The 19961-nt window shown below is 29.8% G+C and overlaps 1 protein-coding gene across 1 annotated transcript; it reads left to right on the plus strand.

Moving 5' to 3' along the window:
- Positions 1 to 349: 349 nt before the first annotated feature.
- Positions 350 to 19123, plus strand: LOC122788007 (mucin-5AC-like). The gene is made up of 15 exons (XM_044054934.1): positions 350 to 485; positions 1561 to 1635; positions 3060 to 3143; positions 4219 to 4293; positions 5718 to 5801; positions 6876 to 6950; positions 8377 to 8460; positions 9535 to 9609; positions 11036 to 11119; positions 12194 to 12268; positions 13695 to 13778; positions 14854 to 14928; positions 16355 to 16438; positions 17514 to 17588; positions 19014 to 19123. Exons 1-15 carry the CDS (start codon positions 350 to 352, stop codon positions 19121 to 19123), a joined length of 1275 nt encoding a protein of 424 aa, XP_043910869.1.
- The last annotated feature ends 838 nt before the right edge of the window (positions 19124 to 19961 follow it).

Here is a 19961-nt window from a genome sequence, read left to right on the forward strand (position 1 = left end):
AAATATTCTGTAATGACAGTCTGAGTCAATCATAACACTTCTCATAACATTGTGCAGCATAATGCTATAATCACTTATGCATTAATAAGTTATTTATCTTCTCTTGAAATATGGCCTTTAAGTTATATCCAATATTATTGACATAAGAGAACTAAAATAAAAATACTTGAGCTTTTTCATTTTCTCTATTCCTTATTAGTACCTGTAAATGTTTGAAATCTTAGCTTTAGTAAATATTTTAATTTAATATCCACAATGAAAATATATGCTGTTTTCCACAGAACTTTAAAGAAGATTATAGAAGATAATTGTTCTGTCAAGGAACTGAAAGTTTAGATTGTTCAATAATATGGGTGTCTCTCTTAGAAAAGCAGATTCATTTTTCCCTTATTTACTTTTAGAATCTTCAACATCAACAACATCAAGGTCTACAACTACTCCTTATAGTAGTACTACTACAACTACCACTCCACATACACCAACAGGTATTGAGATAATTTTAAACATTTAATTTGTGGGTATTAATGATGCTAGACAGATGTTTATTGTTTTTTAATTTAACATTCCTGTGGTACCATCAATATTATAGTAATCACTCACCCTACAGAATGGTTTAAGACAAACTGCTCCTTATTTATTGTCCGTCTACATTAAACTTTTGCCACATGATTATTGCTTGAAATGAATTTCCACGTTTAAATACTGCCACAGCAGTCATAAACCAAAATAAATATAATACTCCAGGCTTCTAAATATGTATTTCATAATTGTGCAGTTTGTGAGCATTGTGTCATGTTTCTTTTATCCCTGGGTGCATTTGTGTAATTTGTTTACTTTTTTTTCAGTTTGCAGCTAATACCACTTCTGTAAACAACTTTATAGACATACTGCTGTACATTATATTTAGAAAGACAAAATGTATTACTTCTTAGCATTTATATCTTAAAATACTTAAGAAGAATTATCTACCCATAAAAGTCCTGACTTCATTTACAGTGCTTTCACTGCAAAGTAAAACCCACACTTATGTGTTGGGAAATAGTGATGTCAGATATAAAGGGAGTCATTATTACTATATTTTAATAGTTGAATGCCATAACAATACAATGTCTTAGATCATTATGATCTTACTTCCCTGTAATGAAACAGTCATGATGTCATTATCAAAAGAATTCAATATAGAATTCTTAAAAAATTTTAGCCCATTGCACATTATCTCAACACATTTTCCTGAAAACCTATTGGGCAGTGAAATAACCAGAAAATGAGAATCACCGATAAAGCCTCTACAAGCTTATTCAGAAGATTATATTACGCTTTTACTGGGTATATCAAACATTTTTGAAGTAATGGCTATTGTAGATTGTTTTTTGTACATGACATTAGCATTATAACATGCCATTAGGAAAAGTCTTCCACCAACTGGTTGCTTAGTATTTAACATAGAGTATAGGAAATATTTGATGTCTGAAGAAAATGAAATGCATTTACAGCCCTATTCCACTGAGGAAGTTTCACTGGAAGAAAACTAATTGACTTTATTTTTATTTGAAATTGCAGAAACTACATCATCATCACCAACAACTAAAATAACTTCCACAACTACTACCACTACAACGACTACACCAACAACAGGTACTAATGAACTGTTGGGGTTTTGTTGTTGATGGAAGGAATATTCAATTAAATAAGTTTACACAATTAATTGATTTCTGTCATACTTTCTCCAATTTTAAGTTTCTACTCTTCCAACAGACAGTCCAGAAAATAAGTGAACTTGATATGTTGTTTACGAAAATTAAAATCTATAATTCATCAAAATGACAATACATTTTATTTTCACTTCAGATAACCTGTGGGACTTTCATGTTAATGTATGTTAACACTGTAATTCAGACTTCTACGGCTAAACTTATTTTCTTCATACTCCATACTCTGGAGATGTCCTTGTCAGTATTTTAGATTTGTGGCTGTACCTATATACCTCTTTAATCAACCTTTCTCAAACAGATTGAATATTTCTTACATTATAATGACATCTTGCTACTTGCTTTTTATACCGCGTAAAGAAACAATTGAATATGTCTAGTTCTGGACTGCTGTATTAAATCTCAGTGCTGTAAAAACAATAAATTGTTGAAACTTCTATATAAATAGTAAGTCTATAACTAGAGTGGAGAATTATCACAGTATTTTTTTTCTTTTATTGATAGCTGACATCAAATGAGCCATTAAAATTCCTTACTGAAGTAATGAAGCATTAAGATGAAATTCTCAAAAGCACTCATCGTATTATTTATCAATTATGGAATATTAATTAGTTCACAAATAACTAAAGAGAGATGAAGACATAATGCTTTAAAGCATGGTATTATGAAATTAAGCATAGTCATACATTATGATGTTGTTTTTCCAAACATTCACAGAAAATGTTTCTGCCCCTATCTTTAATACATATTTTGCCAAGGAAAAGTAATACATAAAAATGAAGATACGTTTGAGTCAAGGCCTTATAAGTATAATAGCACAGAAAATTTAAACATAATTAAAATGTACTTATAAGAAAAAGAAATAATAAGTACTGAAGGGCTTGCCGAACTCTACAGGTAACTTCTAATTTGCAGTATATAGCAGTATAAGAAAATTGCATAAGAAAATAAATATTCTGTAATGACAGTCTGAGTCAATCATAACACTTCTCATAACATTGTGCAGCATAATGCTATAATCACTTATGCATTAATAAGTTATTTATCTTCTCTTGAAATATGGCCTTTAAGTTATATCCAATATTATTGACATAAGAGAACTAAAATAAAAATACTTGAGCTTTTTCATTTTCTCTATTCCTTATTAGTACCTGTAAATGTTTGAAATCTTAGCTTTAGTAAATATTTTAATTTAATATCCACAATGAAAATATATGCTGTTTTCCACAGAACTTTAAAGAAGATTATAGAAGATAATTGTTCTGTCAAGGAACTGAAAGTTTAGATTGTTCAATAATATGGGTGTCTCTCTTAGAAAAGCAGATTCATTTTTCCCTTATTTACTTTTAGAATCTTCAACATCAACAACATCAAGGTCTACAACTACTCCTTATAGTAGTACTACTACAACTACCACTCCACATACACCAACAGGTATTGAGATAATTTTAAACATTTAATTTGTGGGTATTAATGATGCTAGACAGATGTTTATTGTTTTTTAATTTAACATTCCTGTGGTACCATCAATATTATAGTAATCACTCACCCTACAGAATGGTTTAAGACAAACTGCTCCTTATTTATTGTCCGTCTACATTAAACTTTTGCCACATGATTATTGCTTGAAATGAATTTCCACGTTTAAATACTGCCACAGCAGTCATAAACCAAAATAAATATAATACTCCAGGCTTCTAAATATGTATTTCATAATTGTGCAGTTTGTGAGCATTGTGTCATGTTTCTTTTATCCCTGGGTGCATTTGTGTAATTTGTTTACTTTCTTTTCAGTTTGCAGCTAATACCACTTCTGTAAACAACTTTATAGACATACTGCTGTACATTATATTTAGAAAGACAAAATGTATTACTTCTTAGCATTTATATCTTAAAATACTTAAGAAGAATTATCTACCCATAAAAGTCCTGACTTCATTTACAGTGCTTTCACTGCAAAGTAAAACCCACACTTATGTGTTGGGAAATAGTGATGTCAGATATAAAGGGAGTCATTATTACTATATTTTAATAGTTGAATGCCATAACAATACAATGTCTTAGATCATTATGATCTTACTTCCCTGTAATGAAACAGTCATGATGTCATTATCAAAAGAATTCAATATAGAATTCTTAAAAAATTTTAGCCCATTGCACATTATCTCAACACATTTTCCTGAAAACCTATTGGGCAGTGAAATAACCAGAAAATGAGAATCACCGATAAAGCCTCTACAAGCTTATTCAGAAGATTATATTACGCTTTTACTGGGTATATCAAACATTTTTGAAGTAATGGCTATTGTAGATTGTTTTTTGTACATGACATTAGCATTATAACATGCCATTAGGAAAAGTCTTCCACCAACTGGTTGCTTAGTATTTAACATAGAGTATAGGAAATATTTGATGTCTGAAGAAAATGAAATGCATTTACAGCCCTATTCCACTGAGGAAGTTTCACTGGAAGAAAACTAATTGACTTTATTTTTATTTGAAATTGCAGAAACTACATCATCATCACCAACAACTAAAATAACTTCCACAACTACTACCACTACAACGACTACACCAACAACAGGTACTAATGAACTGTTGGGGTTTTGTTGTTGATGGAAGGAATATTCAATTAAATAAGTTTACACAATTAATTGATTTCTGTCATACTTTCTCCAATTTTAAGTTTCTACTCTTCCAACAGACAGTCCAGAAAATAAGTGAACTTGATATGTTGTTTACGAAAATTAAAATCTATAATTCATCAAAATGACAATACATTTTATTTTCACTTCAGATAACCTGTGGGACTTTCATGTTAATGTATGTTAACACTGTAATTCAGACTTCTACGGCTAAACTTATTTTCTTCATACTCCATACTCTGGAGATGTCCTTGTCAGTATTTTAGATTTGTGGCTGTACCTATATACCTCTTTAATCAACCTTTCTCAAACAGATTGAATATTTCTTACATTATAATGACATCTTGCTACTTGCTTTTTATACCGCGTAAAGAAACAATTGAATATGTCTAGTTCTGGACTGCTGTATTAAATCTCAGTGCTGTAAAAACAATAAATTGTTGAAACTTCTATATAAATAGTAAGTCTATAACTAGAGTGGAGAATTATCACAGTATTTTTTTTCTTTTATTGATAGCTGACATCAAATGAGCCATTAAAATTCCTTACTGAAGTAATGAAGCATTAAGATGAAATTCTCAAAAGCACTCATCGTATTATTTATCAATTATGGAATATTAATTAGTTCACAAATAACTAAAGAGAGATGAAGACATAATGCTTTAAAGCATGGTATTATGAAATTAAGCATAGTCATACATTATGATGTTGTTTTTCCAAACATTCACAGAAAATGTTTCTGCCCCTATCTTTAATACATATTTTGCCAAGGAAAAGTAATACATAAAAATGAAGATACGTTTGAGTCAAGGCCTTATAAGTATAATAGCACAGAAAATTTAAACATAATTAAAATGTACTTATAAGAAAAAGAAATAATAAGTACTGAAGGGCTTGCCGAACTCTACAGGTAACTTCTAATTTGCAGTATATAGCAGTATAAGAAAATTGCATAAGAAAATAAATATTCTGTAATGACAGTCTGAGTCAATCATAACACTTCTCATAACATTGTGCAGCATAATGCTATAATCACTTATGCATTAATAAGTTATTTATCTTCTCTTGAAATATGGCCTTTAAGTTATATCCAATATTATTGACATAAGAGAACTAAAATAAAAATACTTGAGCTTTTTCATTTTCTCTATTCCTTATTAGTACCTGTAAATGTTTGAAATCTTAGCTTTAGTAAATATTTTAATTTAATATCCACAATGAAAATATATGCTGTTTTCCACAGAACTTTAAAGAAGATTATAGAAGATAATTGTTCTGTCAAGGAACTGAAAGTTTAGATTGTTCAATAATATGGGTGTCTCTCTTAGAAAAGCAGATTCATTTTTCCCTTATTTACTTTTAGAATCTTCAACATCAACAACATCAAGGTCTACAACTACTCCTTATAGTAGTACTACTACAACTACCACTCCACATACACCAACAGGTATTGAGATAATTTTAAACATTTAATTTGTGGGTATTAATGATGCTAGACAGATGTTTATTGTTTTTTAATTTAACATTCCTGTGGTACCATCAATATTATAGTAATCACTCACCCTACAGAATGGTTTAAGACAAACTGCTCCTTATTTATTGTCCGTCTACATTAAACTTTTGCCACATGATTATTGCTTGAAATGAATTTCCACGTTTAAATACTGCCACAGCAGTCATAAACCAAAATAAATATAATACTCCAGGCTTCTAAATATGTATTTCATAATTGTGCAGTTTGTGAGCATTGTGTCATGTTTCTTTTATCCCTGGGTGCATTTGTGTAATTTGTTTACTTTTTTTCAGTTTGCAGCTAATACCACTTCTGTAAACAACTTTATAGACATACTGCTGTACATTATATTTAGAAAGACAAAATGTATTACTTCTTAGCATTTATATCTTAAAATACTTAAGAAGAATTATCTACCCATAAAAGTCCTGACTTCATTTACAGTGCTTTCACTGCAAAGTAAAACCCACACTTATGTGTTGGGAAATAGTGATGTCAGATATAAAGGGAGTCATTATTACTATATTTTAATAGTTGAATGCCATAACAATACAATGTCTTAGATCATTATGATCTTACTTCCCTGTAATGAAACAGTCATGATGTCATTATCAAAAGAATTCAATATAGAATTCTTAAAAAATTTTAGCCCATTGCACATTATCTCAACACATTTTCCTGAAAACCTATTGGGCAGTGAAATAACCAGAAAATGAGAATCACCGATAAAGCCTCTACAAGCTTATTCAGAAGATTATATTACGCTTTTACTGGGTATATCAAACATTTTTGAAGTAATGGCTATTGTAGATTGTTTTTTGTACATGACATTAGCATTATAACATGCCATTAGGAAAAGTCTTCCACCAACTGGTTGCTTAGTATTTAACATAGAGTATAGGAAATATTTGATGTCTGAAGAAAATGAAATGCATTTACAGCCCTATTCCACTGAGGAAGTTTCACTGGAAGAAAACTAATTGACTTTATTTTTATTTGAAATTGCAGAAACTACATCATCATCACCAACAACTAAAATAACTTCCACAACTACTACCACTACAACGACTACACCAACAACAGGTACTAATGAACTGTTGGGGTTTTGTTGTTGATGGAAGGAATATTCAATTAAATAAGTTTTTACACAATTAATTGATTTCTGTCATACTTTCTCCAATTTTAAGTTTCTACTCTTCCAACAGACAGTCCAGAAAATAAGTGAACTTGATATGTTGTTTACGAAAATTAAAATCTATAATTCATCAAAATGACAATACATTTTATTTTCACTTCAGATAACCTGTGGGACTTTCATGTTAATGTATGTTAACACTGTAATTCAGACTTCTACGGCTAAACTTATTTTCTTCATACTCCATACTCTGGAGATGTCCTTGTCAGTATTTTAGATTTGTGGCTGTACCTATATACCTCTTTAATCAACCTTTCTCAAACAGATTGAATATTTCTTACATTATAATGACATCTTGCTACTTGCTTTTTATACCGCGTAAAGAAACAATTGAATATGTCTAGTTCTGGACTGCTGTATTAAATCTCAGTGCTGTAAAAGCAATAAATTGTTGAAACTTCTATATAAATAGTAAGTCTATAACTAGAGTGGAGAATTATCACAGTATTTTTTTTCTTTTATTGATAGCTGACATCAAATGAGCCATTAAAATTCCTTACTGAAGTAATGAAGCATTAAGATGAAATTCTCAAAAGCACTCATCGTATTATTTATCAATTATGGAATATTAATTAGTTCACAAATAACTAAAGAGAGATGAAGACATAATGCTTTAAAGCATGGTATTATGAAATTAAGCATAGTCATACATTATGATGTTGTTTTTCCAAACATTCACAGAAAATGTTTCTGCCCCTATCTTTAATACATATTTTGCCAAGGAAAAGTAATACATAAAAATGAAGATACGTTTGAGTCAAGGCCTTATAAGTATAATAGCACAGAAAATTTAAACATAATTAAAATGTACTTATAAGAAAAAGAAATAATAAGTACTGAAGGGCTTGCCGAACTCTACAGGTAACTTCTAATTTGCAGTATATAGCAGTATAAGAAAATTGCATAAGAAAATAAATATTCTGTAATGACAGTCTGAGTCAATCATAACACTTCTCATAACATTGTGCAGCATAATGCTATAATCACTTATGCATTAATAAGTTATTTATCTTCTCTTGAAATATGGCCTTTAAGTTATATCCAATATTATTGACATAAGAGAACTAAAATAAAAATACTTGAGCTTTTTCATTTTCTCTATTCCTTATTAGTACCTGTAAATGTTTGAAATCTTAGCTTTAGTAAATATTTTAATTTAATATCCACAATGAAAATATATGCTGTTTTCCACAGAACTTTAAAGAAGATTATAGAAGATAATTGTTCTGTCAAGGAACTGAAAGTTTAGATTGTTCAATAATATGGGTGTCTCTCTTAGAAAAGCAGATTCATTTTTCCCTTATTTACTTTTAGAATCTTCAACATCAACAACATCAAGGTCTACAACTACTCCTTATAGTAGTACTACTACAACTACCACTCCACATACACCAACAGGTATTGAGATAATTTTAAACATTTAATTTGTGGGTATTAATGATGCTAGACAGATGTTTATTGTTTTTTAATTTAACATTCCTGTGGTACCATCAATATTATAGTAATCACTCACCCTACAGAATGGTTTAAGACAAACTGCTCCTTATTTATTGTCCGTCTACATTAAACTTTTGCCACATGATTATTGCTTGAAATGAATTTCCACGTTTAAATACTGCCACAGCAGTCATAAACCAAAATAAATATAATACTCCAGGCTTCTAAATATGTATTTCATAATTGTGCAGTTTGTGAGCATTGTGTCATGTTTCTTTTATCCCTGGGTGCATTTGTGTAATTTGTTTACTTTTTTTTCAGTTTGCAGCTAATACCACTTCTGTAAACAACTTTATAGACATACTGCTGTACATTATATTTAGAAAGACAAAATGTATTACTTCTTAGCATTTATATCTTAAAATACTTAAGAAGAATTATCTACCCATAAAAGTCCTGACTTCATTTACAGTGCTTTCACTGCAAAGTAAAACCCACACTTATGTGTTGGGAAATAGTGATGTCAGATATAAAGGGAGTCATTATTACTATATTTTAATAGTTGAATGCCATAACAATACAATGTCTTAGATCATTATGATCTTACTTCCCTGTAATGAAACAGTCATGATGTCATTATCAAAAGAATTCAATATAGAATTCTTAAAAATTTTAGCCCATTGCACATTATCTCAACACATTTTCCTGAAAACCTATTGGGCAGTGAAATAACCAGAAAATGAGAATCACCGATAAAGCCTCTACAAGCTTATTCAGAAGATTATATTACGCTTTTACTGGGTATATCAAACATTTTTGAAGTAATGGCTATTGTAGATTGTTTTTTGTACATGACATTAGCATTATAACATGCCATTAGGAAAAGTCTTCCACCAACTGGTTGCTTAGTATTTAACATAGAGTATAGGAAATATTTGATGTCTGAAGAAAATGAAATGCATTTACAGCCCTATTCCACTGAGGAAGTTTCACTGGAAGAAAACTAATTGACTTTATTTTTATTTGAAATTGCAGAAACTACATCATCATCACCAACAACTAAAATAACTTCCACAACTACTACCACTACAACGACTACACCAACAACAGGTACTAATGAACTGTTGGGGTTTTGTTGTTGATGGAAGGAATATTCAATTAAATAAGTTTTTACACAATTAATTGATTTCTGTCATACTTTCTCCAATTTTAAGTTTCTACTCTTCCAACAGACAGTCCAGAAAATAAGTGAACTTGATATGTTGTTTACGAAAATTAAAATCTATAATTCATCAAAATGACAATACATTTTATTTTCACTTCAGATAACCTGTGGGACTTTCATGTTAATGTATGTTAACACTGTAATTCAGACTTCTACGGCTAAACTTATTTTCTTCATACTCCATACTCTGGAGATGTCCTTGTCAGTATTTTAGATTTGTGGCTGTACCTATATACCTCTTTAATCAACCTTTCTCAAACAGATTGAATATTTCTTACATTATAATGACATCTTGCTACTTGCTTTTTATACTTCGTAAAGAAACAATTGAATATGTCTAGTTCTGGACTGCTGTATTAAATCTCAGTGCTGTAAAAACAATAAATTGTTGAAACTTCTATATAAATAGTAAGTCTATAACTAGAGTGGAGAATTATCACAGTATTTTTTTTCTTTTATTGATAGCTGACATCAAATGAGCCATTAAAATTCCTTACTGAAGTAATGAAGCATTAAGATGAAATTCTCAAAAGCACTCATCGTATTATTTATCAATTATGGAATATTAATTAGTTCACAAATAACTAAAGAGAGATGAAGACATAATGCTTTAAAGCATGGTATTATGAAATTAAGCATAGTCATACATTATGATGTTGTTTTTCCAAACATTCACAGAAAATGTTTCTGCCCCTATCTTTAATACATATTTTGCCAAGGAAAAGTAATACATAAAAATGAAGATACGTTTGAGTCAAGGCCTTATAAGTATAATAGCACAGAAAATTTAAACATAATTAAAATGTACTTATAAGAAAAAGAAATAATAAGTACTGAAGGGCTTGCCGAACTCTACAGGTAACTTCTAATTTGCAGTATATAGCAGTATAAGAAAATTGCATAAGAAAATAAATATTCTGTAATGACAGTCTGAGTCAATCATAACACTTCTCATAACATTGTGCAGCATAATGCTATAATCACTTATGCATTAATAAGTTATTTATCTTCTCTTGAAATATGGCCTTTAAGTTATATCCAATATTATTGACATAAGAGAACTAAAATAAAAATACTTGAGCTTTTTCATTTTCTCTATTCCTTATTAGTACCTGTAAATGTTTGAAATCTTAGCTTTAGTAAATATTTTAATTTAATATCCACAATGAAAATATATGCTGTTTTCCACAGAACTTTAAAGAAGATTATAGAAGATAATTGTTCTGTCAAGGAACTGAAAGTTTAGATTGTTCAATAATATGGGTGTCTCTCTTAGAAAAGCAGATTCATTTTTCCCTTATTTACTTTTAGAATCTTCAACATCAACAACATCAAGGTCTACAACTACTCCTTATAGTAGTACTACTACAACTACCACTCCACATACACCAACAGGTATTGAGATAATTTTAAACATTTAATTTGTGGGTATTAATGATGCTAGACAGATGTTTATTGTTTTTTAATTTAACATTCCTGTGGTACCATCAATATTATAGTAATCACTCACCCTACAGAATGGTTTAAGACAAACTGCTCCTTATTTATTGTCCGTCTACATTAAACTTTTGCCACATGATTATTGCTTGAAATGAATTTCCACGTTTAAATACTGCCACAGCAGTCATAAACCAAAATAAATATAATACTCCAGGCTTCTAAATATGTATTTCATAATTGTGCAGTTTGTGAGCATTGTGTCATGTTTCTTTTATCCCTGGGTGCATTTGTGTAATTTGTTTACTTTTTTTCAGTTTGCAGCTAATACCACTTCTGTAAACAACTTTATAGACATACTGCTGTACATTATATTTAGAAAGACAAAATGTATTACTTCTTAGCATTTATATCTTAAAATACTTAAGAAGAATTATCTACCCATAAAAGTCCTGACTTCATTTACAGTGCTTTCACTGCAAAGTAAAACCCACACTTATGTGTTGGGAAATAGTGATGTCAGATATAAAGGGAGTCATTATTACTATATTTTAATAGTTGAATGCCATAACAATACAATGTCTTAGATCATTATGATCTTACTTCCCTGTAATGAAACAGTCATGATGTCATTATCAAAAGAATTCAATATAGAATTCTTAAAAAATTTTAGCCCATTGCACATTATCTCAACACATTTTCCTGAAAACCTATTGGGCAGTGAAATAACCAGAAAATGAGAATCACCGATAAAGCCTCTACAAGCTTATTCAGAAGATTATATTACGCTTTTACTGGGTATATCAAACATTTTTGAAGTAATGGCTATTGTAGATTGTTTTTTGTACATGACATTAGCATTATAACATGCCATTAGGAAAAGTCTTCCACCAACTGGTTGCTTAGTATTTAACATAGAGTATAGGAAATATTTGATGTCTGAAGAAAATGAAATGCATTTACAGCCCTATTCCACTGAGGAAGTTTCACTGGAAGAAAACTAATTGACTTTATTTTTATTTGAAATTGCAGAAACTACATCATCATCACCAACAACTAAAATAACTTCCACAACTACTACCACTACAACGACTACACCAACAACAGGTACTAATGAACTGTTGGGGTTTTGTTGTTGATGGAAGGAATATTCAATTAAATAAGTTTTTACACAATTAATTGATTTCTGTCATACTTTCTCCAATTTTAAGTTTCTACTCTTCCAACAGACAGTCCAGAAAATAAGTGAACTTGATATGTTGTTTACGAAAATTAAAATCTATAATTCATCAAAATGACAATACATTTTATTTTCACTTCAGATAACCTGTGGGACTTTCATGTTAATGTATGTTAACACTGTAATTCAGACTTCTACGGCTAAACTTATTTTCTTCATACTCCATACTCTGGAGATGTCCTTGTCAGTATTTTAGATTTGTGGCTGTACCTATATACCTCTTTAATCAACCTTTCTCAAACAGATTGAATATTTCTTACATTATAATGACATCTTGCTACTTGCTTTTTATACCGCGTAAAGAAACAATTGAATATGTCTAGTTCTGGACTGCTGTATTAAATCTCAGTGCTGTAAAAACAATAAATTGTTGAAACTTCTATATAAATAGTAAGTCTATAACTAGAGTGGAGAATTATCACAGTATTTTTTTTCTTTTATTGATAGCTGACATCAAATGAGCCATTAAAATTCCTTACTGAAGTAATGAAGCATTAAGATGAAATTCTCAAAAGCACTCATCGTATTATTTATCAATTATGGAATATTAATTAGTTCACAAATAACTAAAGAGAGATGAAGACATAATGCTTTAAAGCATGGTATTATGAAATTAAGCATAGTCATACATTATGATGTTGTTTTTCCAAACATTCACAGAAAATGTTTCTGCCCCTATCTTTAATACATATTTTGCCAAGGAAAAGTAATACATAAAAATGAAGATACGTTTGAGTCAAGGCCTTATAAGTATAATAGCACAGAAAATTTAAACATAATTAAAATGTACTTATAAGAAAAAGAAATAATAAGTACTGAAGGGCTTGCCGAACTCTACAGGTAACTTCTAATTTGCAGTATATAGCAGTATAAGAAAATTGCATAAGAAAATAAATATTCTGTAATGACAGTCTGAGTCAATCATAACACTTCTCATAACATTGTGCAGCATAATGCTATAATCACTTATGCATTAATAAGTTATTTATCTTCTCTTGAAATATGGCCTTTAAGTTATATCCAATATTATTGACATAAGAGAACTAAAATAAAAATACTTGAGCTTTTTCATTTTCTCTATTCCTTATTAGTACCTGTAAATGTTTGAAATCTTAGCTTTAGTAAATATTTTAATTTAATATCCACAATGAAAATATATGCTGTTTTCCACAGAACTTTAAAGAAGATTATAGAAGATAATTGTTCTGTCAAGGAACTGAAAGTTTAGATTGTTCAATAATATGGGTGTCTCTCTTAGAAAAGCAGATTCATTTTTCCCTTATTTACTTTTAGAATCTTCAACATCAACAACATCAAGGTCTACAACTACTCCTTATAGTAGTACTACTACAACTACCACTCCACATACACCAACAGGTATTGAGATAATTTTAAACATTTAATTTGTGGGTATTAATGATGCTAGACAGATGTTTATTGTTTTTTAATTTAACATTCCTGTGGTACCATCAATATTATAGTAATCACTCACCCTACAGAATGGTTTAAGACAAACTGCTCCTTATTTATTGTCCGTCTACATTAAACTTTTGCCACATGATTATTGCTTGAAATGAATTTCCACGTTTAAATACTGCCACAGCAGTCATAAACCAAAATAAATATAATACTCCAGGCTTCTAAATATGTATTTCATAATTGTGCAGTTTGTGAGCATTGTGTCATGTTTCTTTTATCCCTGGGTGCATTTGTGTAATTTGTTTACTTTTTTTTCAGTTTGCAGCTAATACCACTTCTGTAAACAACTTTATAGACATACTGCTGTACATTATATTTAGAAAGACAAAATGTATTACTTCTTAGCATTTATATCTTAAAATACTTAAGAAGAATTATCTACCCATAAAAGTCCTGACTTCATTTACAGTGCTTTCACTGCAAAGTAAAACCCACACTTATGTGTTGGGAAATAGTGATGTCAGATATAAAGGGAGTCATTATTACTATATTTTAATAGTTGAATGCCATAACAATACAATGTCTTAGATCATTATGATCTTACTTCCCTGTAATGAAACAGTCATGATGTCATTATCAAAAGAATTCAATATAGAATTCTTAAAAAATTTTAGCCCATTGCACATTATCTCAACACATTTTCCTGAAAACCTATTGGGCAGTGAAATAACCAGAAAATGAGAATCACCGATAAAGCCTCTACAAGCTTATTCAGAAGATTATATTACGCTTTTACTGGGTATATCAAACATTTTTGAAGTAATGGCTATTGTAGATTGTTTTTTGTACATGACATTAGCATTATAACATGCCATTAGGAAAAGTCTTCCACCAACTGGTTGCTTAGTATTTAACATAGAGTATAGGAAATATTTGATGTCTGAAGAAAATGAAATGCATTTACAGCCCTATTCCACTGAGGAAGTTTCACTGGAAGAAAACTAATTGACTTTATTTTTATTTGAAATTGCAGAAACTACATCATCATCACCAACAACTAAAATAACTTCCACAACTACTACCACTACAACGACTACACCAACAACAGGTACTAATGAACTGTTGGGGTTTTGTTGTTGATGGAAGGAATATTCAATTAAATAAGTTTTTACACAATTAATTGATTTCTGTCATACTTTCTCCAATTTTAAGTTTCTACTCTTCCAACAGACAGTCCAGAAAATAAGTGAACTTGATATGTTGTTTACGAAAATTAAAATCTATAATTCATCAAAATGACAATACATTTTATTTTCACTTCAGATAACCTGTGGGACTTTCATGTTAATGTATGTTAACACTGTAATTCAGACTTCTACGGCTAAACTTATTTTCTTCATACTCCATACTCTGGAGATGTCCTTGTCAGTATTTTAGATTTGTGGCTGTACCTATATACCTCTTTAATCAACCTTTCTCAAACAGATTGAATATTTCTTACATTATAATGACATCTTGCTACTTGCTTTTTATACTGCGTAAAGAAACAATTGAATATGTCTAGTTCTGGACTGCTGTATTAAATCTCAGTGCTGTAAAAACAATAAATTGTTGAAACTTCTATATAAATAGTAAGTCTATAACTAGAGTGGAGAATTATCACAGTATTTTTTTTCTTTTATTGATAGCTGACATCAAATGAGCCATTAAAATTCCTTACTGAAGTAATGAAGCATTAAGATGAAATTCTCAAAAGCACTCATCGTATTATTTATCAATTATGGAATATTAATTAGTTCACAAATAACTAAAGAGAGATGAAGACATAATGCTTTAAAGCATGGTATTATGAAATTAAGCATAGTCATACATTATGATGTTGTTTTTCCAAACATTCACAGAAAATGTTTCTGCCCCTATCTTTAATACATATTTTGCCAAGGAAAAGTAATACATAAAAATGAAGATACGTTTGAGTCAAGGCCTTATAAGTATAATAGCACAGAAAATTTAAACATAATTAAAATGTACTTATAAGAAAAAGAAATAATAAGTACTGAAGGGCTTGCCGAACTCTACAGGTAACTTCTAATTTGCAGTATATAGCAGTATAAGAAAATTGCATAAGAAAATAAATATTCTGTAATGACAGTCTGAGTCAATCATAACACTTCTCATAACATTGTGCAGCATAATGCTATAATCACTTATGCATTAATAAGTTATTTATCTTCTCTTGAAATATGGCCTTTAAGTTATATCCAATATTATTGACATAAGAGAACTAAAATAAAAATACTTGAGCTTTTTCATTTTCTCTATTCCTTATTAGTACCTGTAAATGTTTGAAATCTTAGCTTTAGTAAATATTTTAATTTAATATCCACAATGAAAATATATGCTGTTTTCCACAGAACTTTAAAGAAGATTATAGAAGATAATTGTTCTGTCAAGGAACTGAAAGTTTAGATTGTTCAATAATATGGGTGTCTCTCTTAGAAAAGCAGATTCATTTTTCCCTTATTTACTTTTAGAATCTTCAACATCAACAACATCAAGGTCTACAACTACTCCTTATAGTAGTACTACTACAACTACCACTCCACATACACCAACAGGTATTGAGATAATTTTAAACATTTAATTTGTGGGTATTAATGATGCTAGACAGATGTTTATTGTTTTTTAATTTAACATTCCTGTGGTACCATCAATATTATAGTAATCACTCACCCTACAGAATGGTTTAAGACAAACTGCTCCTTATTTATTGTCCGTCTACATTAAACTTTTGCCACATGATTATTGCTTGAAATGAATTTCCACGTTTAAATACTGCCACAGCAGTCATAAACCAAAATAAATATAATACTCCAGGCTTCTAAATATGTATTTCATAATTGTGCAGTTTGTGAGCATTGTGTCATGTTTCTTTTATCCCTGGGTGCATTTGTGTAATTTGTTTACTTTTTTTTCAGTTTGCAGCTAATACCACTTCTGTAAACAACTTTATAGACATACTGCTGTACATTATATTTAGAAAGACAAAATGTATTACTTCTTAGCATTTATATCTTAAAATACTTAAGAAGAATTATCTACCCATAAAAGTCCTGACTTCATTTACAGTGCTTTCACTGCAAAGTAAAACCCACACTTATGTGTTGGGAAATAGTGATGTCAGATATAAAGGGAGTCATTATTACTATATTTTAATAGTTGAATGCCATAACAATACAATGTCTTAGATCATTATGATCTTACTTCCCTGTAATGAAACAGTCATGATGTCATTATCAAAAGAATTCAATATAGAATTCTTAAAAAATTTTAGCCCATTGCACATTATCTCAACACATTTTCCTGAAAACCTATTGGGCAGTGAAATAACCAGAAAATGAGAATCACCGATAAAGCCTCTACAAGCTTATTCAGAAGATTATATTACGCTTTTACTGGGTATATCAAACATTTTTGAAGTAATGGCTATTGTAGATTGTTTTTTGTACATGACATTAGCATTATAACATGCCATTAGGAAAAGTCTTCCACCAACTGGTTGCTTAGTATTTAACATAGAGTATAGGAAATATTTGATGTCTGAAGAAAATGAAATGCATTTACAGCCCTATTCCACTGAGGAAGTTTCACTGGAAGAAAACTAATTGACTTTATTTTTATTTGAAATTGCAGAAACTACATCATCATCACCAACAACTAAAATAACTTCCACAACTACTACCACTACAACGACTACACCAACAACAGGTACTAATGAACTGTTGGGGTTTTGTTGTTGATGGAAGGAATATTCAATTAAATAAGTTTTTACACAATTAATTGATTTCTGTCATACTTTCTCCAATTTTAAGTTTCTACTCTTCCAACAGACAGTCCAGAAAATAAGTGAACTTGATATGTTGTTTACGAAAATTAAAATCTATAATTCATCAAAATGACAATACATTTTATTTTCACTTCAGATAACCTGTGGGACTTTCATGTTAATGTATGTTAACACTGTAATTCAGACTTCTACGGCTAAACTTATTTTCTTCATACTCCATACTCTGGAGATGTCCTTGTCAGTATTTTAGATTTGTGGCTGTACCTATATACCTCTTTAATCAACCTTTCTCAAACAGATTGAATATTTCTTACATTATAATGACATCTTGCTACTTGCTTTTTATACCAGTAAAGAAACAATTGAATATGTCTAGTTCTGGACTGCTGTATTAAATCTCAGTGCTGTAAAAACAATAAATTGTTGAAACTTCTATATAAATAGTAAGTCTATAACTAGAGTGGAGAATTATCACAGTATTTTTTTTCTTTTATTGATAGCTGACATCAAATGAGCCATTAAAATTCCTTACTGAAGTAATGAAGCATTAAGATGAAATTCTCAAAAGCACTCATCGTATTATTTATCAATTATGGAATATTAATTAGTTCACAAATAACTAAAGAGAGATGAAGACATAATGCTTTAAAGCATGGTATTATGAAATTAAGCATAGTCATACATTATGATGTTGTTTTTCCAAACATTCACAGAAAATGTTTCTGCCCCTATCTTTAATACATATTTTGCCAAGGAAAAGTAATACATAAAAATGAAGATACGTTTGAGTCAAGGCCTTATAAGTATAATAGCACAGAAAATTTAAACATAATTAAAATGTACTTATAAGAAAAAGAAATAATAAGTACTGAAGGGCTTGCCGAACTCTACAGGTAACTTCTAATTTGCAGTATATAGCAGTATAAGAAAATTGCATAAGAAAATAAATATTCTGTAATGACAGTCTGAGTCAATCATAACACTTCTCATAACATTGTGCAGCATAATGCTATAATCACTTATGCATTAATAAGTTATTTATCTTCTCTTGAAATATGGCCTTTAAGTTATATCCAATATTATTGACATAAGAGAACTAAAATAAAAATACTTGAGCTTTTTCATTTTCTCTATTCCTTATTAGTACCTGTAAATGTTTGAAATCTTAGCTTTAGTAAATATTTTAATTTAATATCCACAATGAAAATATATGCTGTTTTCCACAGAACTTTAAAGAAGATTATAGAAGATAATTGTTCTGTCAAGGAACTGAAAGTTTAGATTGTTCAATAATATGGGTGTCTCTCTTAGAAAAGCAGATTCATTTTTCCCTTATTTACTTTTAGAATCTTCAACATCAACAACATCAAGGTCTACAACTACTCCTTATAGTAGTACTACTACAACTACCACTCCACATACACCAACAGGTATTGAGATAATTTTAAACATTTAATTTGTGGGTATTAATGATGCTAGACAGATGTTTATTGTTTTTTAATTTAACATTCCTGTGGTACCATCAATATTATAGTAATCACTCACCCTACAGAATGGTTTAAGACAAACTGCTCCTTATTTATTGTCCGTCTACATTAAACTTTTGCCACATGATTATTGCTTGAAATGAATTTCCACGTTTAAATACTGCCACAGCAGTCATAAACCAAAATAAATATAATACTCCAGGCTTCTAAATATGTATTTCATAATTGTGCAGTTTGTGAGCATTGTGTCATGTTTCTTTTATCCCTGGGTGCATTTGTGTAATTTGTTTACTTTTTTTTCAGTTTGCAGCTAATACCACTTCTGTAAACAACTTTATAGACATACTGCTGTACATTATATTTAGAAAGACAAAATGTATTACTTCTTAGCATTTATATCTTAAAATACTTAAGAAGAATTATCTACCCATAAAAGTCCTGACTTCATTTACAGTGCTTTCACTGCAAAGTAAAACCCACACTTATGTGTTGGGAAATAGTGATGTCAGATATAAAGGGAGTCATTATTACTATATTTTAATAGTTGAATGCCATAACAATACAATGTCTTAGATCATTATGATCTTACTTCCCTGTAATGAAACAGTCATGATGTCATTATCAAAAGAATTCAATATAGAATTCTTAAAAAATTTTAGCCCATTGCACATTATCTCAACACATTTTCCTGAAAACCTATTGGGCAGTGAAATAACCAGAAAATGAGAATCACCGATAAAGCCTCTACAAGCTTATTCAGAAGATTATATTACGCTTTTACTGGGTATATCAAACATTTTTGTAGGT

Source organism: Protopterus annectens, chromosome 13.part0 (genome assembly GCF_019279795.1).
Source record: "Protopterus annectens isolate FY-2018-M chromosome 13.part0, PAN1.0, whole genome shotgun sequence".
NCBI classification, from domain to species: domain Eukaryota; kingdom Metazoa; phylum Chordata; order Ceratodontiformes; family Protopteridae; genus Protopterus; species Protopterus annectens.